Source organism: Schistocerca americana, chromosome 7 (assembly GCF_021461395.2).
Source record: "Schistocerca americana isolate TAMUIC-IGC-003095 chromosome 7, iqSchAmer2.1, whole genome shotgun sequence".
NCBI lineage: Eukaryota > Metazoa > Arthropoda > Insecta > Orthoptera > Acrididae > Schistocerca > Schistocerca americana.
In genome coordinates this window covers 310,445,898-310,472,687 of record NC_060125.1, presented here as the reverse complement: position 1 = coordinate 310,472,687, position 26,790 = coordinate 310,445,898, and the positions used below count along the sequence as shown (strand labels likewise).

The window sequence follows — 26,790 nt, the reverse complement described above, 5'->3', positions numbered from 1 at the left end:
TTCCTTGTAGACTTTGTTGAATCCTAACTGCCTAGGACAGAACGATAGAAAAATTATATGTTTTCCCATTGTTTGATGTTGAAATGAGCTGATGGAAATTTATGTTTTATTCGTATCTTACATATTCTTTGTTATTCAGTGAGTGGTGGCAGCAGACCACAAGAATGGTGCTATTATTATAAGTGTGATGATGCTGGTAAAGTGAATCCAGTATGTACGCATGACCTTGTATGCTGGTCATACCAAATAGCTAATGGAATGGATTACTTAGCTCAGAGAAAGGTAAATCAATTTTTTTGTAATAGGAAGTTTATACCAACATACATTTCTTGAACATTTTTCGTGTTAGCTTCTTTGTTGCCTTTTTTGTAGGTGTTACATGGAGACCTGGCAGCTCGAAACATTCTACTGGCCGACGGGAATGTTGTGAAGATCTGTGATTTTGGTTTGGCAAAGAATATGTATCGTTCCAACATATACAAAAAGAAGAGTAGTGTAAGTCAACACTTCAAAGTGAACACCATTACACTATTAAACTATATTGGATTAAAAGATAAGCTGTTAATGCTATTAACCTTTTCATGATTATTTTTAATTGGGTTTCACATAGCAGAGAAATGAAATTAAGGTTTAAGTCAAGATGAGATAATTAGAAATGGAATCCAAGTTCAGATTCCCTATTACAGAGACAAAAACTGGTTATGACATTTTCACAGAAGCTAATCTGTGTTTCGATTGAAATGATTTAGGGAAATCATGGAAAAATGGAGACCACATAGTCAGGTAGAGATTTGGACCCTGCTCTTTCCAAATGATAACTAAAATCCTTAACTGATGTGCCTTTGTGTTTAACTGAAAAAAGAAACCAACAGCACCACTGAAAATGGACTTACTAGATTTTCTTAAGCAAGCAGTGTGTACTCCCCAAGCAATAGTCAGTTTTGAAAACTGAACTCTTAAAGAGAGCATAAAAATGTTATCTTGCTGAAAACCAGCAGCTCTTATGACTTTTTAGGCATTTCAGCCAAAGTAGTGATATTCTTTTTCATCAGTCAATGAGTCCAGCTGCTAGAATCTTTTTATTATTTTGCTGGTCTGCAAACAGGATTGCTTGCATATTTTTCTGCTTCAACTCAGTAATGTCCTGGAAAGATTATTTTCTAGCCAAGTGTAGTAAAAGTATTATAGGAACTAGTTAACTGAACATCCCACAGAAAAGCTTTTTCAGGGACATAGGGGATTCTTAGATTCTTGTGGCAATATGTTTGCTGTCCAGTAGTATATGTGATTAAAAATAATAGTGAACTTAGTAGTAACTGTGGAACTGACTACAATACTAGATGTAAAAGTAATTTCCATATGGCCTCCACATCTGTGTCTACGATTCAGAATGGAGTTATATATTATAGTCTCTAACAGGTTGCTGCCAGAGGTCAGGCAGTATTTGGGGTGCAGGGGCAGGGAGGGAGAAATGACACAGAATTGCTGGCCAGGCTTACTTTTCGGACATGGTATTACGATACTACTTATAGACACAGTAAAATACATACACTATTCTACCTTTTGGAACCAATAGTTCCTTCCTTGAGGAGGAGAGAGTATTAGGTTGGGGAACATTACAAGGGAAGGACAAGTCCCTCAGAGTCTAGGATGAGAAGGACTCATCTGTTTTTTGGATGATTGGAGACAAAAATTAAAAAAGGGGCAGGGGTGTTGTACAAAGAGGGTAGGAGGTCAAAGATAGTACAGTGGTAAGCACTTTGCCAGCTTCAGTATGGAGATGATGAGGAATAAAACATGGAGAATAAGAGGAAGAGAAATGAACAGTGAAATTAAGGTAGATTAAAGAAGAAAGGGAGAGGGGGATAACAAAGATGAAAAAGTAAATGCATAATGAAAATGAAGAAATAGTGAGAAAAAATTAATAAAAAGTTTGTATATATGTTCCCCCCTCCAGAGTTCATGAAAACTAATGTCAGGAGGGAGCATCCAAATAGCCCACATGATGTAACTGACAGGTTTAGTGGTGGTTATTCCTATATAAAACCCTCTGCAGTAGACACAAATTACTTGATAAACAGGATGCATTATTTCACATGCTTCTCTGCCTTTGATATCGTAGGTAGTATTTACCAATAATGATACTAAAGCAGGTGGTATCGGGATTGTTCACATGTCAGGTTTTACAGCAGGAATGATTACAGGTAGGTATAATGGTTTGAGGATCTCATATTGTTTGACTAGGATGTTACAAAGATTAGGAGGGTGATGGCTTATGACAGAGGGTAGGATAGGTAGGATACAAGGGAGAGAGAATCTCATGTCAGGGTTTGACTTGAGGAAGTTGTAGCTTGGCAGAGAAATATGTCGAGGCATTCAAAGACTGTGGGATGCTGGGTGACAAAAGCAGTGCTTCTGACATTTTTGGAAGAGCTTTATTAGTCAGAGTAGGAGGATACTTCATGGGAGATTTTTTTTGCAAACTGGTGTGTGGGGTAGTTGCGGCAGAGAAAAGTTTGGCAGAGGTTGATGGTGTAAGTATCGAGCAAACCGTTGGTGGAGCAGATGAGTTTAGCTGTCAAAGTGTATGTATTGTTGCTTGTTGGTTGGTATTATATGAGCTGAGGTTCGTTGTGGGCTTCAGTGAGATGGAGGTCAAAGAAGGTAGCTTTTGATTTGGAGAATGACTAGATGAATTTCAGTAGATAAAAAGAGTTAAGCTGTTGCTAGAACTGGAGCAGTTCTTCACCATGAGTCCAGACCACAAAGATGTCAACAGTGTATCTGTACCAAGCCAGGGGGTCAAACTTTTGGATCTTGAGGTGTGCCTGTGCCATGTGGCCCACAGAAGAGTTAGTGTACTACGAAGCTCTTTTGGTTCTCACAGCATTCCCCCTGATTTTATTATAGACCTGGCCCTCAAAGATGCAGTAGTTATGGGTGAGGATGAAATTGTATTGGCTGACAGTAAACAAGCTTTTAGGAAGACTTTCAGGTGGCTGTTGGGAGGTATATTGTCTTAAGGCTAAGAAATCATGTGTTTGGGGATATTGGTGTAATGCAGTGTCTCATCAATAGTTAATTCCAGGTGTCCAGGTGGGAGAGGGGTGAGAATGGATTTGAGGTGTTCTGGGAAGAGGTTGGCATCTGTAAAAGACAAGGCAAAAATTGGGCAAGAGACTCTATGTGATGGTTTGGAGGTTTCAGTTAACCTGTGATGAGATTTGTTCTGTGGGAGCTTCGTCTTAGGGTTTTCAGGACTTTCTGCATCTCATTCTGGATGCAAGAAATGGGGCCATTAGGAATGGTTTTGTATATAAAGGTGCCTGAGAGCTGACATTGGACCTCTGTCACATATTCTGATGGTCTACTACAACAGTAGCATAACCAATGTCTGGTTGATGACAGAGTGGTCTACCTCCAGGTTATGGATACCTTGGAACTTATCTTGAGTAATGTTTGAGGTTTCAGTGATAATCCTTAGGAAAAATCAAGAAGCAATGAAGGAAGTGAGTAATTCCTGCAATGAGAATTCAAGAGAAGGAGGAGAAGGATCCAATTTGAGATCTTGGTTGTAATCATTCCAGGAAAGATTCAGTGCCCACTCTGTTGGTTATAGGTTGGTATTAGAGTAATGAAACCATGTGGCATACTGGGTCAGCAGCAGCTGTTCCCCGTCACTTGCTGTCCCTGTGGTTTGGTCCCAATCACTTTCAAGTGGGCTAGCATCCAGTGGTTGAGACCAAACAGCTGAGTGGCCCCTTCCATACATCTAAGGAAATATGGTGGATAGCTACACATTCCAAGGCATAGGAAAGAGCATCATGTCTGCCCACACTACAATGTCATAGCCTATGCCCACGTGCATGAGTTTTGCATGGCTTTACAAGCCACATATGTGGCTTGTTGGTGCCAATGTACTGTCCCTCTCTCACTGTACAACTTAGACACAACAGTGATTTACTCCGCATTGGTACACAAACAAGATCTGTGGCTACTTTCTAAAACCATATTCATACACACAGTAGAACAGTTGTAGCAGTAGACCGAAGAAAATGGCTGTTCTGTACTGTTGATGTGATCATATACACTTCATTTGTGGATCCAAAGAGATCAGATGGAAAGAGAAAAATATGATTTTATCCACTAGAATATTGGAAAACTGTATGAATTACAAAAAAGAAAAATGTTGTATTCTTTTTGATCCCTACAGCCTGCAACACAGAGCAACATACAGTCACAGAAATAAAAATTCTGCTACCCAGTGGGCGTGACTGCAGCAAGATGTGTCATACTGGGAGACAAGGACCTCATTTGTTGAGCCCTAGACTGTTAGAATTTGGTTCTACTCACCAATTTGGGGATGTTGGTGGGGGGTTTCCAGATTCATTTGGTCAGATGGTGAGTGTGGGTTGCACAAAAAAAAGGGAGGGGGTGGTCAACCTTGAATAACCAATTGTTAGATGTTATTTACTTCTTCTCCACATTGTTGAGTATTAATAAATGGAATTTTTCATTGAAATGGGCAAGATTTTTTTTGCTCATTTTGATTTTTTCTGTTTTCAATTTTTAATTTTCAGTGTTGACCTCATCTTATTGGTTTATGGGTAAAACTATTTTTGTGAGTATTTTCTAGCTTTATTCTGTAGCTCATTGGATACATTTTACATACTCTAATGAAATATGCTTACCTTTTGGGTGTGGGACTTATGTACCTCCAAAACAATATTAAGTGGTTAAGATACAATAATTTTGGTGTACTTTTTGTCAAATTTAGTTCTTCAAGTGTAACACTTTTTCAAACTAAATAATGGCAATTTTAGAATCTTATCCACTCTTGGGTAAATTTCTGTGGATGTCCATGCTCAGATGTTAGGCTTTCAACTCTTGCCTCCTCTAACTACTTGTCTCTATCGGATGTTACAAACCAATTTTCTTGTCACTCAGCCTCTTTCTTGGTTTCTCTAATGGTATAGTGCATATGCTCCATATGGTTCATCATTATTTTAGATATTCTGTTTTCTGATGTTCTTATTTTGGCACCTACCTGTGAAAATAAAATAATGGCTTTAAAAGAAAATGAGCCTCTTTCTCCCTCACAACTGTGTTTGTACCACAGATTAATTCTTGAGTATGAACAAGCTGTTGATTACAGTCCTTTCAATAGTCTTAAAATGTAATTATTCTTACTGAGTCTGTATGCCTGTGGTTCAATTAACATGTTTCCAATCATAATGTTTATCAAGAATGTGAGCTACAGAATACACATTAATGAGGAAAACATTATGACCACCTGCTTAATAGAATGTTGGTCTACCTTTGGAAGGCAGCACTGCAGCGACTCTGCATCATACAGATGTGACAAGCCCTTGGTAGATTTCTGGAGGCATGTGGGACCAGAAGTCGAAGCACAGGTCATGTAATTCCCATTAGGTACAAGCTGGTGCTTTGTGGGTGCAGAGTAAGTGCCAAATGTGTGCCATCAGTTTCAGATCAGGTGAACTTGTTGGCCAAAACGTTATGTGATATCACTGTAATTCACCTCAAACAACCAGATTGTTATCCTACTGTACAGATCATCCTACTGCAAGATGTTATTGCTTTTGGGGGAAGGCATTAAACATGAAGGGATGCAGGTGGTCTGCATCTACATTTATACTCCACAAACTGCTTTTCTGTGTGTCTGTGTTGGAGAAGTTACTTTGTATACCATTATCACTCCCCCTCCCTTTTCCAGTGTGTAGTGGTCACAGGAAGGACAAACAGTTGGTAAGGTTCCATGTAAGGTTATATCTGTGGTATTTCCTCAAGAAATACGTAGGAGGAAGCAATATATTGGTCGACTCTCCCAGGAACAAATGCTCTCAGAATTTTAACAGTAAAGCTCACCATAATGGAAAATGCCTCGCTTGCAGAGTCTGCCACTGGAAAAGGCTGAGCATCTCCACAGCAGTTCTCTTCTTTGGAGCTTCTCTGTTTTTTTCCATCAATCCTTTCACTAACCGATTCCAAACAAACAAGTAATATTCTACCATCAGTCAGATGAGGATTTCATAAACTACCTCCTTTATGGATGGACTAAACTTCCTGAAGCTCCTTCCAAAGATTCTGTCTGTCAGCTGTCTTACTTTCAATTTCTTTTATGTGTTAATTCCACTTTAAATTAGCCGGCCGGAGTGGCCGAGTGGTTCTAGGTGCTACAGTCTGGAGCCACGCGCCTGCTACGGTCGCAGGTTTGAATCCTGCCTCGGGCATGGATGTGTGTGATGTCCCTAGGTTAGTTAGGTTTAAGTAGTTCTAAGTTCTAGGGGACTGATGACCAAAGCAGTTTAGTCCCATAATGCTCAGAACCATTTGAAACACTTTAAATATTTCTGTATGCATATTCCTCCATATTTTTATGGGTGCCTCAGTTTCCAGTGACTGTTACATAATCAAGTAATCATTCAATAATGGGTTTTCTGTTTATTTACACACCTCATGTTACATTTGTTAATGTTGAGGGCCAACTGCCAATCCCTGCACCAAGTGTTTATTCTCTGTAGTTCTTTCTGCGTTTCACTGCAGTTGTCTAGTATTGTGACTTCTCCATGTATAACAACATCCTGTGCAAGGAATCTCATGGAACTTCTGACAGTAACCATCTTTTTGTATTCTCTCTACTGAGAATGAGATGTGTTGTTTTGTTCTTACTCTTCAGTCCAATCACCCAGCTCGGCTGATATTTTGTTTTTTAGGTGGCAGGGCAGAACTGTATCAAAAGCCTTGCAGAAATCAAGGAGTATGGATTAACCTAGGTTCTGGTATTCACTGCTTTCTGGGTTTGTGGACAAACAGAGCAAGTTTTATTCCACACGATCATTGTTTTTGGAATCCATATTGATTCCTAGAGAAGGAGATTTTCAGTCTCCAAAAAGTCATAAAATGTGTGCATAAAATATATTACAGAATTCTACAACATAGTGACATCAAATAGTCCACTGTTATCATGATGCCTTCAATTACTATCCCAAATCTGATGGAAGCTGAAGTGAATGTCCCCTGTAGCTGATGCCTGACATCATCCCAGATGTGCCCCGTCAGGCCCATATGTATGCCACAGTGAATGTTTTGAGCAGCCATATCTGAACGATGGTGTATTTGGACATGACCAACAACATGTTGTAATAACAAACACCATTCATCCAAGAAGGTGGCACACACTGATTCATGGTCCATTATTCCCCATTGCAATCATAATTAATGATGCAGCTGACTCAACATGGGGACAAATATGGGAGATCTGCTGCTGAGGCCCCTGTTCAGCAGTGTGCACTGATCAGTGTGTTCTGACACACTTGTGTCTGCACCAGCACTGTACTCTGTCATCAGATCTGCCACAGATTGCCTTCTATCCTGTATTACAGAGTGGGGAAGCCTAACATCCAAGTTCTGACATGAGAGGTGGACATCCAACACCTTGTCACCTATTCATAGGTTCACCATCCTGCAGCTATTTTTCCATATATGTTCATGAGAGCAGCATGCTAACAAGCTTTACAGCTTCCAAGATTGTTGCTACCAAATGCCAGGCATAACAATCATCCCTTTCCCAATGCTGCTTATGTCAGGGAATTGCCTCATTTGCAGCCCATATCAACACTAAAATAATTCCCCACTCATCTCTGCTGTGCACTTACAGTTTCCTTACCATGACACAAGTGCCCAACACCACTAGGTGGCATGTAGTCTTGTGATGTGCAGTGGCCATGAAGTTTCTGCTCATCATTGTGTAACTTGCTAGCTTCCCTATTCTTAGCACATGAAATTAGCCAAATGGTTTTGCTGCCTCTTGCTCACCTTTCATCTCATGTCATATACCATCTGTGTAGCTTGAGTAATGAAATTTCCATGTTGTATGTTATAGTTGACCACTCTATGTGGAAACAATATAGTTGTCTATCAGTCATGATTGAGGATCAGTTGTTAACAAGGTGAAAGCATGTAGGTAAAGAAAGTTTGATAAATTTGACATGCCAATTACATGACAGTCTTTCATATTGGCAGCTGAAAAACAATAATCACTAAAACTAAATAAATATTTTATATTAATCCTATACCTAATTAAAGTGGTTTGCATACTGATATAATTGTACCAAGCTAGAGCTGTGGACCACTGATTAGAAATATAAATATATTAATCTGAGACATAATCATATGTGACATCATCACTAATTAAGAATATCTTTTGTCATTTAAACTCTCTTTGGCTCCGTATTGCTTATTTCATAACCATGTCTCCATATTGTGTGGTGAATGTGTTTGCCTCCACTTTAAATATTCCTCTTTTCAAATTATCATAAAATATTTTATAAACAAATTGTTAACTTTTAGGGACCACTGCCATTTAAATGGATGGCTATAGAAGCCATAAAGGACCGCATATTTTCAACACAATCAGATGTGTGGTCCTATGGTGTGACTCTGTGGGAGCTCTTTTCTTTGGCAACGACACCATACCCAGGTGAACAAAATTAGTACTTTATTTTTTATGAATTTACCATCTAATAGAAACTAATTAAGCTGCTTTCTTACTACAGGCATGGAGCCAGATGAGAGATTACTTCAGAGGTTGATTAATGGCTACCGAATGGAAAAACCACAATATGCTACCAACAAAATGTAGGTGAAAACTTATGTAGTATCATTTATTATGACTGTAATGGAAAAAGGTCACATGAGTTAAATCTGTTCCATTATTTTTCACAAAACCTGAGCTACCTAGTATCAATCCTATAGCCTGTGGTGAAATATTTATTTATCGATGTGGTGCTTTATGGGTCTGTGTGGCAGCTGATGCACTCATCTGCTTAAAAAGAGATTTTATTATGCTTTGCCTGTATCATATAATGTTTGTATAAACTAAGTCAAGATTTTTCATTGCCCACAGGAATGTTTCATTTTGGATATAGTGCTTTCTATGTGTGTGTAGAGGTATAAATTCTTTACTGTGATATGTACACAACAGATTAGAAAATGTACCCGTGTTGGTTTTTATAAAAGAAATTTAATTTTTAGGAATTTTTTCCCTGAATTTATTTGTCTGGACTGTCATGTTACATTGAAATGAAACAAGGGTGATAAACTTTATAGATAAGAAGAGAATGGAAATTTTTGAGGTTTATCATTTGAGAAGAATACTGAAGTTTAAATGGATAGATCAGAGTGAAATAAATGTACCACACTACTTGACTAAAAGAAAGAATTGGTTGCAAGGACACACCTAGAGGCTCTAATTTGGTAATTGAGTAAACTATGGTGGTAAAAATTGTAGAGGGACAACATTGTAGTATGGAAAACTGCAGCAAATCTGTCTTAAAACAGAAAAATACAACAGCTTCTGTGTGACTGAGCTCTTGTCAGAAAACATCAAATACAGGGTGAGTCAAGAAGGATTTTATAACTTAGGAATGATACAGAAATTTATTGATATAACTTACAGAATCGGTGAGTGTGTCATATTACAGCAGGCAGCCTCAAGTTTGATTCATGTAGTGCATCATTACCCATTCTGCCACAAGGAGCATCAGCTTAGCGCACAGTTAAAACTGCTACTGTCACTGGTGTAGAGTGTGCTCGCTGTGTGTTTTGGTTCCATGAAACAAATTCTGTAAGTGCTGTTCGGCATAAATTTCACACCAAATATGCTAAATAACCCCCAAGCAGGCCTACAATTTCCTATTGGCATATGAGAACTTTCTTGAGATGGATTGTTCAGTATGACATGATAAATCACCAAGTCACACATGTGTTGATGATTATTGCTTATCGGGATATGGTTGAAAACTTTTTAATACTGCAGATTGATGAAGATGTCAGAGATGGGATGGTTTACTACCAGTAAGATAGTGCACCACTTCATTTCCTCACAGAGGTTTGATGGTCCTTGATAATTGCTTCCTAGGTCAGTGGATTGGCTGTGAAGGACCAGTAACATGGCCACCTCACTCCCCAGACTTGATACTACTGGATTTCGCTCTCTGGGATTTCATTAAAGACCATGTGTATGTTCCTCCACACCACACGTTTTAGCCACCCTGAAAAACCGAATCTATGCTGCCGTTGCACAAGTTATGCCTGATTTGCTTCAATGAGTGTGGGAAGAAATTGATTACCAGTGGGATGTTCATCACATCACAAATGGTAGTCACATGAATCCAAAATGACACTTGACACTTCTATGTCGATCTTGAGGTTGTTTGCTATAAAATGACCCATCTATCGATTCTCTAAGTTATCTCAATAAATTTATATATCATGCCAAATTTGTAAAATTTGTTTTGATTCACCTTGTATATTATTTTGTCTGTATTAGGCCAACTGCTGCATACAAGGCAGTACAAGGAGCAAATTTGATCATGGGACATGTGATCAGCCTGCCACCAATCCCTCCACCCATCATTGTCAGTAGATGAATCCTGATGATGCTAGTCCTCCTTTATTTAAGCAGCTCCCAATTTGCCCTCACAAGGGCTGAATGAATGGAGCCTGTACCAAACCTCTGTATCTCAGATAAATTTTGGGAGGTACCAGGAATTGAACCCAGATCCTTCCACACCAAAGACAGTGATGCTAACCATTCGGATACTCTGGCAGTACGCTTTTCGGGTTCTATACTTTTGATTAACTTGTAACCATGATTTACTACAAATCCCTCGAGCAGAAAAATGTTCACAGCACTCTAAAGAGAACACAATAGAACTGAATCGCAACATTATCAACTTGAAACAAATTAATCTGGTCCTGCATGGCTCCTGAAACTGCTGATCCTGGGAAACCAAACTGCAATCATCATGTACAGTATCTGAAGAAAGCTTGATAGAGTTAATCAGGTAAATTTGGTGTCTCTAAATTGAAATATTTCAGTTGAGACCTCTTAAATAAATTTCTTCATACTGAATTTCTACCATGTTTTGGAGCCAAATAGACAGAACAGATAACTAATTTTGGGTATACTGTAGGTAAATGTAAACATCGTGCACTATTTAATAAGAGAGAAAAGCTGAGTGCATTGTATGTAACAGAGACAGGGAGTGGATGGCAAAAAATATACAGTCCAGAAAATGATAGATGTAGAAAACACAAGTGGAGTGAAGAAAGGAGTGGTTACTGTGAAGAAATGCTGGGATGGAAAGTAGTTACTGTGAAGAAATGCTGAGATGGAAGAAATTAACATAATTTAAAGCCAGTTGGGTGACGAGAACCAAGGACATGTTGTAGCACTAGTTCCCACCTGTGGAGTTCTGAGAAACTGGTTTTTGGGGGAAGAATCCAGATGGCGCATTTAGTGAAAGAGGCACTGAGGTCACGACGTCATGTTGTAGAGCATTCGCTGCAACGGGATATTGTGTGTTGCTGGTATGTGCACTCTGCCTATGACTATTCATCCTTACTGACAATTTGGTGGTAGTTGTGCCTATGTAAAAGGTTGAACAGTGTTTACGTAACAGCTGATAATGACATGTGTCATTTCACAGGTGGCTCTCCCTTTGATAGAATATGTTTTGCCAGTTACTGGGCAATTGATTAGTTTTTTGGCCATACTCTACCTTGATTAATTAAAATTTGTCAACTTATGTCACCCAGCCTGAATTCTCAAGTGATCAGTAACACATTTTGCCGAGATTGATTTGCACAGTTTGTAAACAATGCTTCAGCTGTAAATAAAATTTAGCATTTAAACACCACATCAGTTTGCAAGTTTTGTGGACACCATTTAGACAACTGTAATTGATTCTGAAAGTCATTGCCAAGAAGCTGTTAGTTTTAAATATGTAGTGGATGGAATGTGTTTGAATGTAGTATTCACAGAATACTCATTAGGCTAATCCCACTTGCAAATTCAAGGTGACTTCTAGTATTTGGGGATTGTTATGTTACCACTGCTAAAATATTAGTTGAAAGCCTAAAGAGCTTCATGTTCCCAGTTGTTACTACAACAGTAGAGCACAGACTAATGGGTGTCAAGTACACAGGTAAACATATGAACCATACTAGGATTATGTGTTTGCTTATGTGTAGTAGGTTAAGGCTCGTGTTTGTGGGATCTCTTCTCTTTGTGATGGAAGAGTGATTTGAAGAGCTGGTAACCAGTTACTATTTGATTTCATTCAAGTTACACATATATTATCACGTTGAAATCAAACAATAAAAAATCCAGGATGAAATAATGACAGTGTTACGAAGAAGATAGATTGCTACTCACTATATAGCGGAGATCTTGAATTGCAGACAGGAACAATAAAAATCCTGCTAACAAGTAAACTTTTTGCCTAAAAGGGCTTCTTCTGAATTAGAAAACATACACATGGACATTCATGCAAACACACACACAACCACTGTTTCTAGCTGCTTTAGCCAGAGGCATCCTTTATACTTATCCTGTTCTTTCTACCACCACATGTCCTTAGTTTTAACTTATCTAATCCACTCCCATTTTCAAGTTCTGAAACCCATCTACACAATTAACTCATGAAATATTTCATGCACTGGTTCATAGAATACCAGATTTGTTTTTTTCTGGTGACAGCAGCCTCCTGAGTAATCAGCTATGGGCAATCTCAAAGCTGTTGATATTCATCTCAAAATTTTTACTGTACATGGATGTGTTGAGTGAAAATCTTATCCATCAGTGATGTCATTCATTGAAGAGTGGAAAGACAAATATTAATGATAATGGCAGTGTTGGCCATTCCTCTGTAGCCAGCAGCCGAATGGTACAGAAAATTCATTAAAATATGTTTCTCAATATCTCAACTGTCAGACACCTTTTTTTCCAGTTTTCTCAGTTTTACATGAGATTGTGACTAAATAATTAATGTACCACAATTACTGTGTATTTTTTTAATGTTTTTGTGTGACAATGCTCAGCCACACTCTACCTGGCAAATATAATAATTGTGTCAGTTAAAACAGTATGTTTTTGCACACATGCCTTGCAGCCCAGACTTGACTCCAAGAGATTTACACCTCGTAATGCATATGTGAAGGTGGTTGACTACTAATGCTGTGGCTCCAGTAGAGAACTTCAAATATCCTGCCATGGCCTAACTGCAATTGCAGGGAGCAGAAGAATATGTGGTGGGAATTTATCAACTTGTCAAGAGATATTACGAATGAAACTTCCTGGCAGATTAAAACTGTGTGCCCGACCGAGACTCGAACTCGGGACCTTTGCCTTTCGCGGGCAAGTGCTCTACCATCTGAGCTACCGAAGCACGACTCACGACCGGTACTCACAGCTTTACTTCTACCAGTACCTCGTCTCCTACCTTCCAAACTTTACAGAAGCTCTCCTGCGAACCATGCAGAACTAGCACTCCTGAAAGAAAGGATATTGCGGAGACATGGCTTAGCCACAGCCTGGGGGATGTTTCCAGAATGAGATTTTCACTCTGCAGCGGAGTGTGCGCTGATATGAAACTTCCTGGCAGATTAAAACTGTGTGCCCGACCGAGACTCGAACTCGGGACCTTTGCCTTTCGCGGGCAAGTGCTCTACCATCTGAGCTACCGAAGCACGACTCACGACCGGTACTCACAGCTTTACTTCTACCAGTACCTCGTCTCCTACCTTCCAAACTTTACAGAAGCTCTCCTGCGAACCATGCAGAACTAGCACTCCTGAAAGAAAGGATATTGCGGAGACATGGCTTAGCCACAGCCTGGGGGATGTTTCCAGAATGAGATTTTCACTCTGCAGCGGAGTGTGCGCTGATATGAAACTTCCTGGCAGATTAAAACTGTGTGCCCGACCGAGACTCGAACTCGGGACCTTTGCCTTTCGCGGGCAAGTGCTCTACCATCTGAGCTACCGAAGCACGACTCACGACCGGTACTCACAGCTTTACTTCTACCAGTACCTCGTCTCCTACCTTCCAAACTTTACAGAAGCTCTCCTGCGAACCATGCAGAACTAGCACTCCTGAAAGAAAGGATATTGCGGAGACATGGCTTAGCCACAGCCTGGGGGATGTTTCCAGAATGAGATTTTCACTCTGCAGCGGAGTGTGCGCTGATATGAAACTTCCTGGCAGATTAAAACTGTGTGCCCGACCGAGACTCGAACTCGGGACCTTTGCCTTTCGCGGGCAAGTGCTCTACCATCTGAGCTACCGAAGCACGACTCACGACCGGTACTCACAGCTTTACTTCTACCAGTACCTCGTCTCCTACCTTCCAAACTTTACAGAAGCTCTCCTGCGAACCATGCAGAACTAGCACTCCTGAAAGAAAGGATATTGCGGAGACATGGCTTAGCCACAGCCTGGGGGATGTTTCCAGAATGAGATTTTCACTCTGCAGCGGAGTGTGCGCTGATATGAAACTTCCTGGCAGATTAAAACTGTGTGCCCGACCGAGACTCGAACTCGGGACCTTTGCCTTTCGCGGGCAAGTGCTCTACCATCTGAGCTACCGAAGCACGACTCACGACCGGTACTCACAGCTTTACTTCTACCAGTACCTCGTCTCCTACCTTCCAAACTTTACAGAAGCTCTCCTGCGAACCATGCAGAACTAGCACTCCTGAAAGAAAGGATATTGCGGAGACATGGCTTAGCCACAGCCTGGGGGATGTTTCCAGAATGAGATTTTCACTCTGCAGCGGAGTGTGCGCTGATATGAAACTTCCTGGCAGATTAAAACTGTGTGCCCGACCGAGACTCGAACTCGGGACCTTTGCCTTTCGCGGGCAAGTGCTCTACCATCTGAGCTACCGAAGCACGACTCACGACCGGTACTCACAGCTTTACTTCTACCAGTACCTCGTCTCCTACCTTCCAGGAGAGCTTCTGTAAAGTTTGGAAGGTAGGAGACGAGGTACTGGTAGAAGTAAAGCTGTGAGTACCGGTCGTGAGTCGTGCTTCGGTAGCTCAGATGGTAGAGCACTTGCCCGCGAAAGGCAAAGGTCCCGAGTTCGAGTCTCGGTCGGGCACACAGTTTTAATCTGCCAGGAAGTTTCATATCAGCGCACACTCCGCTGCAGAGTGAAAATCTCATTCTGGATATTACGAATGCTTAAATATGGGTGGTGGTTATGTACATCTACATCTACATTTACAGCCATACTCTGCAAGCCACCAGACGGTTCTGTCGGTTCTCCCTTCTATTCCAGTCTTGTATTGTTCATGGAAAGAAAGATTGTTGGTATTCCTCAGTGTGTGCTCTAATCTCTCTGATTTTATCCTCATGGTCACTTTGCGAGATATACATAGGAGGGAGCAATATACTGCTTGACTCCTCAGTGAAGGTATGTTCTTGAAACTTCAACAAAAGCCCGAACCGAGCTACTGAGCGTCTCTCCTGCAGAGTCTTCCACTGGAATTTATCTATCATCTCTGTAATGCTTTCACGATTACTAATTGATCCTATAATGAAGCGTGCTGCTCTCCATTGGATCTTCTCTCTCTCTTCTATCAACCCTATCTGGTACGGATCCCACACTGGTGACCAGTATTCAAGCAGTGGGCGAACAAGTGTACTGTAACCTACTTCCTTTGTATTTGGATTGCATTTCCTTAGGATTCTTCCAATGAATCTCAGTCTGGCATCTGCTTTACCGACGACCAACTTTATATGATCATTCCATTTTAAATCACTCCTAATGCCTACTCCCACATTGTGTGGTTTCAATATTTTTCTAATAAATGTGATTCACCTGTCCAAGTATTTCATTTATAGCCTTACTGTCAGGATAACCCTCATATGAGTATCATACATATCATACAACAACACTGTCCGCAGCTCGTGGTCTAGTGGTTAGCATTGCTGCCTCTGGATCACGGGGTCCCGAGTTCGATTCCCAGCTGTGTTGGGGATTTCCTCTGCCTGGGGACTGGGTGTTTGTGTTGTCCTCATGATTTCATCATCATTATCATTCATGACAGTAGCTATGTTGGACTGTGAAAAAAATTGACCCTTGTACAAATTGGGACTTGTGTACGGGCGTGGATGTAGTTGAGTGCCCTACAAACCAAATATCATCATCATCATCATCATCATACAACAACATTAAAACAACTTGATTAACTATTTGTATGTGTGTTTCAGATATGAGATTATGCTGAGCTGTTGGCACACTGACCCTAATAAAAGAGTGACTTTCTCGCAGTTGGTTGAAGAATTTGGAAATATCCTGGGAGAGAGAACCTTAACTGTGAGTAAATGAAAATGTTAGAGTTCTTCACATTGTTTTAAAGTTATAGCTTTTGCATTAGTGTTAAATAATAGGTAAAATAATCATTTTCCTATGCTGTATATTTTATTAATTGTCAAAAAGTTACTTTAAAGTTCAGAGAAAAGGTCCTCAGATGCTTTCTGTTGTTTGGTGATGTAAATCTTGAAACAAAAACTGTGTACTCTAGTTATTACACATTTGTATATGGATAACCCTTCTAATATGAAAATTAAATATTTGTCTTCCTATTTTAGCAGCCACTAACAAAGAATTGTTAAGAAAATGCTGTACTTTTTAATGATATGTGCGATAATGTTAAAGTGACATAAGTATTTATATGAAAAGGAAAATCCACTTAATAAAACTACAAAACTACACTGAAAAAGATTAGCTGGCCTGGACATACCTTCGGCAAGTGAAATCCCAGCACTGATGAGGAACACATTTAAAACACTAAACGTAATTTTTGGCATAATTAGTTTCTTCTGCAGAGAGTAAAGGGAGTGCACAAAGAGTTATAAGGCCTGCCAAGATTTTTCTAGAAACTCAAAGTTCATTAACTAACATATTATTGTAGTAAAACTACTGTTTTTTTTATTTTTTTATTTTATTTTATTTTATTTTATTTTTTTTAGGGGGAGGGGAGGGGGGGTCGGGAGAAAAGGTAATATGCTCTTTAGAAAGACAAGAATAAGGGTTTTCATATAATGTAGGTTAATCCTAAAACAAGCTCTTATTAGCAGGGTCAAATTTTTAACTTCAAGTGGTTTTGGTGAATAGTAAATTTTGAATACTTTATTAAATAAAATGTTCCTACATGAACTAATTGTAATGTCATTATCAGCAGGATGTAAACTATATGCCAAATAATAATGTTTGGAAAAATACAGATGAAATGAGAATTATGTAAACGATTTATTGCAGCAAAATAGCCATTATAGTTATACATTAGATTACAATCATTTGAGAGTGAATTACAAGGATGTATTGAGTGTCTGCATAATTCTTAGTAGTAGATTACATTCAGTGCAGGTATTATAACAGATTATCATTTGAACCATTTATTGCATAGTCTCTAATTGATCTGGTCCTGTTGTTGCATATATCTATATGGTATCTCTCACAAGACTGTCCACATAGTGTACACTTGCAAAGGTTTGACGGTTCGTGGTATGTTGTATTTGCACAAATTTCATGGTGGAGTCCGTGTACTGCGAGTCTTGTAAGTACGTGTCTCATCTCAAAATTTGCTGCTGTCCAAGTGCGGTCGATCATGGCCCTGGATCCATAGAATTCCGTTGGTACTTCCTCTCCTTTCCTGAGTAGTGATCTTAGTAGTTTCTCCGATGCTGATGTGTTGGGAAGTAAGAACCTTGTCCTTAGATCCTCAATGACGAAAGATTCTCAGGCAAAAAGGTAGACTAATCTTGATCTTGTGGTTTTTGCTACCCCTGATGCTCTTTTGATATAGGTTGCTTTTACTCTTTCTAATGTTTCTAAGTTCTTTTCATTTAGGTGTATCTATATGATTTCTATCCCATAAGCCAGTATCGGTATTATTTTTGATTTGAAGAGTGCCATAGCTGTGTCTAAATTTAGTGTTCTGATGGAACTTACTTCGTTTATCGCTCTGATGGCCTGTGTCGCTTTCTCTGTTGTGTGTTTAGTGAAGCACTTTGCGGATGACTGGAGTGTTATCCCTAGATATTTGCAATCTTTTATGATAGATATTTGCTTTCCTTGTAGTGCAATTCTTGTCATTTTTGGGATTTGCCCGCCTGGTCTGAATACCATCATTTCCATCTTGTCGGTGTTGATTACGAACTTGTGTTTTGTGCACCATTTTTCCACGTCTTCTATAGTCTCCTGTAGTTTCTTCAAGTTTTTTGAGCCTATCACAATGTCATCCACGTAGTCATATGCTTCAACATCTTCATCATGAGCGATTGCCATAATGTCGTTTGCTGCCAGAATGAACAGGAGCGGGATTAGTGGGTCTCCTTGGAGTACTCCGTTTGTTTGCCTTATTGGTTCAGACAGGTCGAGGTTGTCCAAGATCCTTATCTCGTTCCATTCATTTATGGAGTTTATAATCCTCGTCCAGATGCTGTCTCTTCCCAGTGTTTTGTTGAGCATCCTTTTTACTAATGATCGATCGAGGAGGTCGAAGGCCTTTGTGAAGTCTATGAATACAGCATAATGTTTTTGCTTCTTATCTATGGTTTCCCATATGTTTTTTAAAAGCAGCTCCAGTGCTGTAATAGTGGATCTTTTTTCCCTGAACCCGAACTGAGATTCTGGGAGGTGGTCTTCCAAAATGTGTGTTATTCTTCATGTGATTAGTTTTGTGAATACCTTAAAAGGGTTGTTTTCCAAGGCTATTCCTCTGTATTTGTTTGTGTCCTTTGGGTCGCCCTTCCCTTTGTACATTACCCTTACTATTGATTTTCTCCACTGGCCTGGGATTTTTGCTATAAAGTTTTGTCCAGGTTGGTGCCAGCAGATGGGCTGTGTCTTTAAGCTGTTCGTTGTAAAGCATGTCCGGTCCTGCTGCTTTCTTCCTTTTTGTTAATTCAATGATCTTTCAGACCTCATTTGGAGTGAGTGGGGACCAGGCTGGCATCTCTTGCGGTGTGAGCTCTTGACTTGCTACCTGTGCTCCTTCTCTACCATCTTTGTTGAGAATGTCTTTGAAATGTCTCGTCCATTCTTCCATGCTTATATAGTGTGACTGTGCCTGCTTTCGGGGGCGGATTGCAATGAATGGGTCTCTCCTGGCTTCTTCAGCTAGTCTTCTCCCTCTTCTTCCCTATGTGCCATTCTCTCCTCCCTTGTTAGTGTTTTGTAGGATCTTCTTTTCTCAGCGTATGTTTTTAGTAGTGAGTGATTATCTGTGTCCGTTTTTAGTCGGTGTAAAGCTTGGAGTACTTCTTTTATTTGCTGATAACACTCTTGATCGAACCATGGTTTAGCTCTTATCACTTTCCTGGGGGTAGTTGCTTGTTTTAAGAGTTTCTCCAGTTCAAGCGCTGCCTCCTCTACATTTGAGTTGTCGATTAAGGACTCAATTTGTTCTATCTGGTCATGGTATTCTTCCACTTTCCTTGGATTCAGTCTCCTCGAGAGCAGTCTCTTCTCTTGGTTCTCTCTTGCCTTCCAATCACTTTGTATGGCTATGTTCATCAGGATATGTTTTCTTATAGGCATGTGGTTTGCATTCCAAAGTGGGCTTATGTCCCCTTTTATGTTTCCTCTTATGAGGGTGATATCAATAGCACTTTTGCCATTATGGCAGAAGTACGTAGGGACATTTGTGTTGTTTAGCAGGATGAGGCCTTCTTCTTGTAGTGATTTGATTACTAATTTTGTTTTGTGATTCTGTACATCCAACCAACAGTTTAGATCCCCTGCTATAAGCAAAGGGATGTCTTTCTTGCTCCGTCTTATTTGTTGGCCCAGTTCATTGATTATGTCTATGGCCGATTCGCTTGCTGGAAGTAGGTTGCTAATATTGTGGTGTGTTTTACTTCTATTACAATGGAGTGATTTAGTTCTGTTGTCGCTATAATTGGTGTTATCCACGGTTTCAGTAGGACTGTTATTCCCCCTTGGGGTCGCCCCCTTTCCCTTGCTTTGCCAGCATATTTATGCTATAGAATTTCGGGTGTTGCCAATGATCTGTGAGAAAAGTTTATGAGAATTATGATAGTTAACATATGATGACAAACCTTCTCTGTGATTCACAGATCATTCATGATACACATTACTGTTCCTCAGTAGAAATACTTTTATTAACTACAAAACTGACTGAATGAAAATATCTCAAAGAAACATGAAGAAATGTATTTCCACTTCAAGAGGCTGTGCATATCACATGTTTAAATCGATGTGAGTCATGTATTTACAATTGCTTGTATCATACATTACAGCAAGAAAAATGTGTCGGGTACCTTCATAAACATTCATATCAGTTACTTCAATCACAGAAGTTTATCTATGGAGACTGACAAAAATGAACTTAAAAGCAGGAAAACATAAAATGCAGGAATGTGAAATCGGGGTTTTACTGTATTTGTATTGTTTGACCTCTCTTGATGATTTACAACAGCTTATACCAGTTGAAAGTTAATGAGTAAACTTAGAATATAGGTGTTCTGAGATGTACTGTAAGGTGAATAAATGCTATACACATCAGCTGTTTAATTAATATAAGTCTTCCTAAATCATAGGATATGGCAAAACACTTAAAATATTTCACAAACATTGCATGTTACTAATAACATTTACTATGCATGCGATGCAAATGTGACTTTTTTGGTGCCTAAAACTGGTTGTGTCAGTAAAATAAAACCTATTCAAAGTCTTATGTTGCTGCTTACAGTTGTCTTCAACAATTTTTTACAATGAGATGTTCTACAGACAAAGTAAGAAAGAAACACAACAACATAAAGAAGAAACAAAGAAATATTCAAAGAACAAGAAGAAAGTACTATTGCACAGCAACTGGATTAGAGAAAAAGCTCCCAAACAATGAACAGTTGATGATGTTTGGTTTGTGGGGCACTCAACCGTGCGGTCATCAGTGCCTGTACAAAGTCCCAATTTGTTCATACTATTTTTTACGCAGTGCAATCTAGCCACTATCACAAATGATGATGATGATGAAATGAGGAGGACAACACAAACGACCAGTCCTCAGGCAGAGAAAATCCCCAACACGGCCAGGAATCGAACCCATGGCCCCATGATCCAGGGACAGCCTCGCTAGCCACTAGACCATGAGATGTGGACGCAGTGAACAGTGCTTCAGTTCCTGTGGTGATGGCAAGTACACTGGTTGGACCATATAGTAAGGATAGCTGGTGATAGGATGCTGAAATGAATAATGAAAGGATGATTATATTCCAGCAGAAAGGAGTATTCAGACAAGAGCTAGATGGCTGGAAAGTTTGTTGGCTGACATTACCAACATGGAGATCTTAGCGTGGAAGAGAAAAGAAGAGAACAAGGATGTATGGATGCAGAGTGTTGAGGAGGCCAAGATCCATCAAATACCATAGCACCAAAGAAGAAGAAGATGACAATAAATTCTCATAATTTGGACTTTCCAAGAAAAACCATTGGAGAGACTAACATGTCAGTGACTGCACAACAGAGGCCTACAACTCATGGATACTGATTAGTGCAAGAAATGGAGTGCTGAAATCCCTCTCAACAGATGGCTGAATTGGAGATGAAGTTGGCTGTCAGTCAGGCACTCCTGATTCTGGGTAATTATGTGCAAACTCTCTGATGTGTAAAGTGTTTTACAGCTGAGCATATAGAAACATGGGGGAGTATTGCAAGTGAAATAATGGATGTACCTGATCAGCCACCATGTCTACATATTATTTCATGTAACGGACAATAGGAGATACATTTATGTTTGTACCTCATCTAAAATTTGCAGTAAATGATGTCATTGACTCAGGTAGTATCAAAAACAGTCCAGATATTGCACAGTCTGTCATATTCTTATCTGCATTTTGTAAGTTAATTGAGAAAGTTATTTACACTAGATTAATTAAAGTCTTGAGTTGACACAGCCTAAAATTTTAGAATCCAAACGACTTTATGAAAAGTAAGTCAGCTTCATTTGCTACAGGACAGTTAATTGACAAAATAATAATTACCATATGAAACAGGTTATATATTATAGGAGTGTTCCTTGATCCTGAAAAAGTATCTGATTGTGTTGACATCATGATACTGCCTGACAAGTTGTGGAAACTGGATATTTTGAGGAACTGGTTATGAAGTGATAAAATCATATTTGAGTGACAGATCACAATTTGTCTTGCTAAAAACTAGCAGTGGGTCACTCAAATCTGAAATTACTATTATCCTACAGCCTCAAGATTCTGTATTAGGACCCCTTCTTGTTTTGTCCTTATACAGTTCCCCAATCCCTAAGAAAATATTGTGTGCTGATGGTACATCCACTGTTTGCAAACACAATACAATATTTCAACAAAATTTATATAAATGGAAATTCAATGAAGACTGTTATAGTGAAATTCAGCACCAAGAATCAGATGCAATCTGGTATGAAGTTATCCATAAAAAATGACACTCTAAAGAAGGAAAACTGGACAGAATTCTTGGGAATCACAATACAGGACAATCTCAAGTAGTACATACAGATTTCTTAGCCAGTAAGGTAGCTAAAAACATTATTATCAAACATTGTAATGATTGGCACGTATTAGAAATTGCATATTGTTTATTATTATCATCAAATTTGAGCTGTTGTTGTTGTTGTTGTGGTCTTCAGTCCTGAGACTGGTTTGATGCAGCTCTCCATGCTACTCTATCCTGTGCAAGCTTTTTCATCTCCCAGTACCTACTGCAACCTACATCCTTCTGAATCTGCTTAGTGTATTCATCTCTTGGTCTCCCTCTACAATTTTTACCCTCCACGCTGCCCTCCAATACTAAATTGGTGATCCCTTAATGCCTCAGAACATGTCCTACCAACCGATCCCTTCTTCTGGTCAAGTTGTGCCACAAACTTCTCTTCTCCCCAATCCTATTCAATACTTCCTCATTAGTTATGTGATCTACCCATCTAATCTTCAGCATTCTTCTGTAGCACCACATTTCGAAAGCTTCTATTCTCGTCTTGTCCAAACTATTTATCGTCCATGTTTCACTTCCATACATGGCTACACTCCATACGAATACTTTCAGAAATGACTTCCTCGCACTTAAATCTATACTGGATGTTAACAAATTTCTCTTCTTCAGAAACGCTTTCCTTGCCATTGCCAGTCTACATTTGATATCCTCTCTACTTCGACCATCATCAGTTATTTTGCTCCCCAAATAGCAAAACTCCTTTACTACTTTAAGTGCCTCATTTCCTAATCTAATTCCCTCAGCATCACCCGACTTAATTAGACTACATTCCATTATCCTTGTTTTGCTTTTGTTGATGTTCATCTTATATCCTCCTTTCAAGACACTGTCCATTCCATTCAACTGCTCTTGCAAGTCCTTTGCTGTCTCTGACAGAATTACAATGTCATCGGCGAACCTCAAAGTTTTTATTTCTTCTCCATGAATTTTAATACCTACTCCGAATTTTTCTTTTGTTTCCTTTACTGCTTGCTCAATATACAGATTGAACAACATCGGGGAGAGGCTACAACCCTGTCTTACTCCCTTCCCAACCACTGCTTCCCTTTCATGTCCCTCGACTCTTATAACTGCCATCTGGTTTCTGTACAAATTGTAAATAGCCTTTCGCTCCCTGTATTTTACCCCTGCCACCTTTAGAATTTGAAAGAGAGTATTCCAGTCAACATTGTCAAAAGCTTTCTCTAAGTCTACAAATGCTAGAAACGTAGGTTTGCCTTTCCTTAATCTTTCTTCTAAGATGAGTCGTAAGGTCAGTATTGCCTCACGTGTTCCATTGTTTCTACGGAATCCAAACTGATCTTCCCCGAGGTTGGCTTCTACTAGTTTTTCCATTCGTCTGTAAAGAATTCGTGTTAGTATTTTGCCTTATTAAGCTGATAGTTCGGTAATTTTCACATCTGTCAACACCTGCTTTCTTTGGGATTGGAATTATTATATTCTTCTTGAAGTCTGAGGGTATTTCGCCTGTTTCATACATCTTGCTCACCAGATGGTAGAGTTTTGTCAGGACTGGTTCTCCCACGGCCGTCAGTAGTTCCAATGGAATATTGTCTACTCCGGGGGCCTTGTTTCGACTCAGGTCTTTCAGTGCTCTGTCAAACTCATCACGCAGTATCATATCTCCCATTTCATCTTCATCTACATCCTCTTCCATTTCCATAATATTGTCCTCAAGTACATCGCCCTTGTATAGACCCTCTATATACTCCTTCCACCTTTCTGCTTTCCCTTCTTTGCTTAGAACTGGGTTTCCATCTGAGCTCTTGATATTCATATAAGTTGTTCCCTTATCTCCAAAGGTCTCTTTAATTTTCCTGTAGGCGGTATCTATCTTACCCCTAGTGAGGTAGGCCTCTACATCCTTACATTTGTCCTCTAGCCATCCCTGCTTAGCCATTTTGCACTTCCTGTCGATCTCATTTTTGAGACGTTTGTATTCCTTTTTGCCTGTTTCACTTACTGCATTTTTATATTTTCTCCTTTCATCAATTAAATTCAATATTTCTTCTGTTACCCAAGGATTTCTACTAGCCCTCGTCTTTTTACCTACTTGATCCTCTGCTGCCTTCACTACTTCATCCCTCAAAGCTACCCATTCTTCTTCTACTGTATTTATTTCCCCCATTCCTCTCAATTGCTCCCTTATGCTCTCCCTGAATGTCTGTACAACCTCTGGTTCTTTTAGTTTATCCAGGTCCCATCTCCTTAAATTCCCACCTTTTTGCAGTTTCTTCAGTTTTAATCTACAGGTCATAACCAATAGATTGTGGTCAGAGTCCACATCTGCCCCTGGAAATGTCTTACAATTTAAAACCTGGTTCCTAAATCTCTGTCTTACCATTATATAATCTATCTGAAACCTTTTAGTATCTCCAGGGTTCTTCCATGTATACAACCTTATTTCATGATTCTTAAACCAAGTGTTAGTTATGATTATGTTGTGCTCTGTGCAAAATTCGACCAGGCGGCTTCCTCTTTCATTTCTGTCCCCCAATCCATATTCACCTACTATGTTTCCTTCTCTCCCTTTTCCTACACTCGAATTCCAGTCACCCATGACTATTAAATTTTCGTCTCCCTTCACAATCTGAATAATTTCTTTTATTTCATCATACATTTCTTCAATTTCTTCCTCATCTGCAGAGCTAGTTGGCATATAAACTTGTACTACTGTAGTAGGCATGGGCTTCGTATCTATCTTGGCCACAATAATGCGTTCACTATGCTGTTTGTAGTAGCTTACCCGCATTCCTATTTTCCTATTCATTATTAAACCTACTCCTGCATTACCCCTATTAGATTTTGTGTTTATAACCCTGTAGTCACCTGACCAGAAGTCTTGTTCCTCCTCCCACCGAACTTCACTAATTCCCACTATATCTAACTTCAACCTATCCATTTCCCTTTTTAAATTTTCTAACCTACCTGCCCGATTAAGGGATCTGACATTCCACGCTCCGATCCGTAGAACGCCGTAGAGCTATACAATAAAAATGTGGGGTGCACTATACAGTACAAACATGGGGTGCAATGAACACAAGCAAATCTAAATGCATTACTAACACTGAAGGAGAAACCAGTCACTACTATTATTTGTGGTCCTAGCCCAGAGAATCATTTTGTAACCAGTTTCCAAAATTAGGTGAGTTTACCAGAATAGACACTTTAAATGTAATACTGCTTGTTTAAACAATGAAACCAAACTTAAATTGTAACCCTCACCAGCATAATAATAGAAAAAATTGAAATATAATGTAAATATCAACAGATCAGAATTATATTTAACAAATGTACTTAATACTGGGCTGAAGCTAGCCAGTGTTCATCTGAGAAATCTTGTAATCCTATTACCAACTTAAAATAATTTTAATAAAAAATCCATTTTATTCTTTAGTGATCTTTGTTTTTGCATTCAAAATAAATAGAATGATTCTGTTTTGAAAGTACTTCTGGTCAACAGTATTGGTAGTTTGCAAGAAATCTAGTGGTAACTACAAAAAATGCGACATTATTCTTATTTACCAACAAAAGTCAAACGTTGTTGTGGTCTTCAGTCCTGAGACTGGTTTGATGCAGCTCTCCATGCTAATCTATCCTGTGCAAGCTCTTTCATCTCCCAGTACCTACTGCAACCTACATCCTTCTGAATCTGCTTAGTGTATTCATCTCTTGGTCTCCCTCTACGATTTTTACCCTCCACGCTGCCCTCCAATGCTAACTTTGTAATCCCTTGCTGCCTCAACACACGTCCTACCAACTGATCCCTTCTTCTAGTCAAGTTGTGCCACAAACTTCTCTTCTCCCCAATCCTATTCAATACCTCCTCATTAGTTACATGATCTACCCACCCAATCTTCAACATTCTTCTGTAGCACCACATTTCAAAAGCTTCTATTCTCTTCTTGTCCAAACTATTTATCGTCCATGTTTCACTTCCATACATGGCTACACTCCATACAAATACTTTCAGAAATGACTTCCTGACACTTAAATCTATACTCGATGTTAACAAATTTCTCTTCTTCAGAAACACTTTCCTTGCCATTGCCAGTCTACATTTTACATCCTCTCTACATCGACCATCATCAGTTATTTTGTTCCTCAAATAGCAAGACTCCTTTACTACTTTAAGTGTCTCATTTCCTAATCTAATTCCCTCAGCATCACCCGACTTAATTCGACTACATCCCATTATCCTCGTTTTGCTTTTGTTGATGTTCATCTTATATCCTCCTTTCAAGACACTGTCCATTCCATTCAACTGCTCTTGCAAGTCCTTTGCTGTCTCTGACAGAATTACAATGTCATCGGCGAACCTCAAAGTTTTTATTTCTTCTCCCTGGATTTTAATACCTACTCCGAACTTTTCTTTTGTTTCCTTTACTGCTTGCTCAA

At 39.4% G+C, this 26,790-nt stretch overlaps 1 protein-coding gene across 3 annotated transcripts in view; it reads left to right on the top strand.

Moving 5' to 3' along the window:
• LOC124622090 (mast/stem cell growth factor receptor kita-like) overlaps window positions 1–26,790 on the top strand; it is a 299,069-nt gene that overhangs the window by 261,982 nt on the left and 10,297 nt on the right. For all 3 annotated transcript variants that reach the window (XM_047147668.1, XM_047147669.1, XM_047147667.1), the window contains exons 16-20: window positions 140–282; window positions 373–495; window positions 8,374–8,503; window positions 8,580–8,661; window positions 16,089–16,194. In XM_047147668.1, coding sequence (XP_047003624.1) covers window positions 140–282; window positions 373–495; window positions 8,374–8,503; window positions 8,580–8,661; window positions 16,089–16,194 — 584 coding nt within the window. The remainder of the gene's footprint in view (window positions 1–139; window positions 283–372; window positions 496–8,373; window positions 8,504–8,579; window positions 8,662–16,088; window positions 16,195–26,790) is intronic.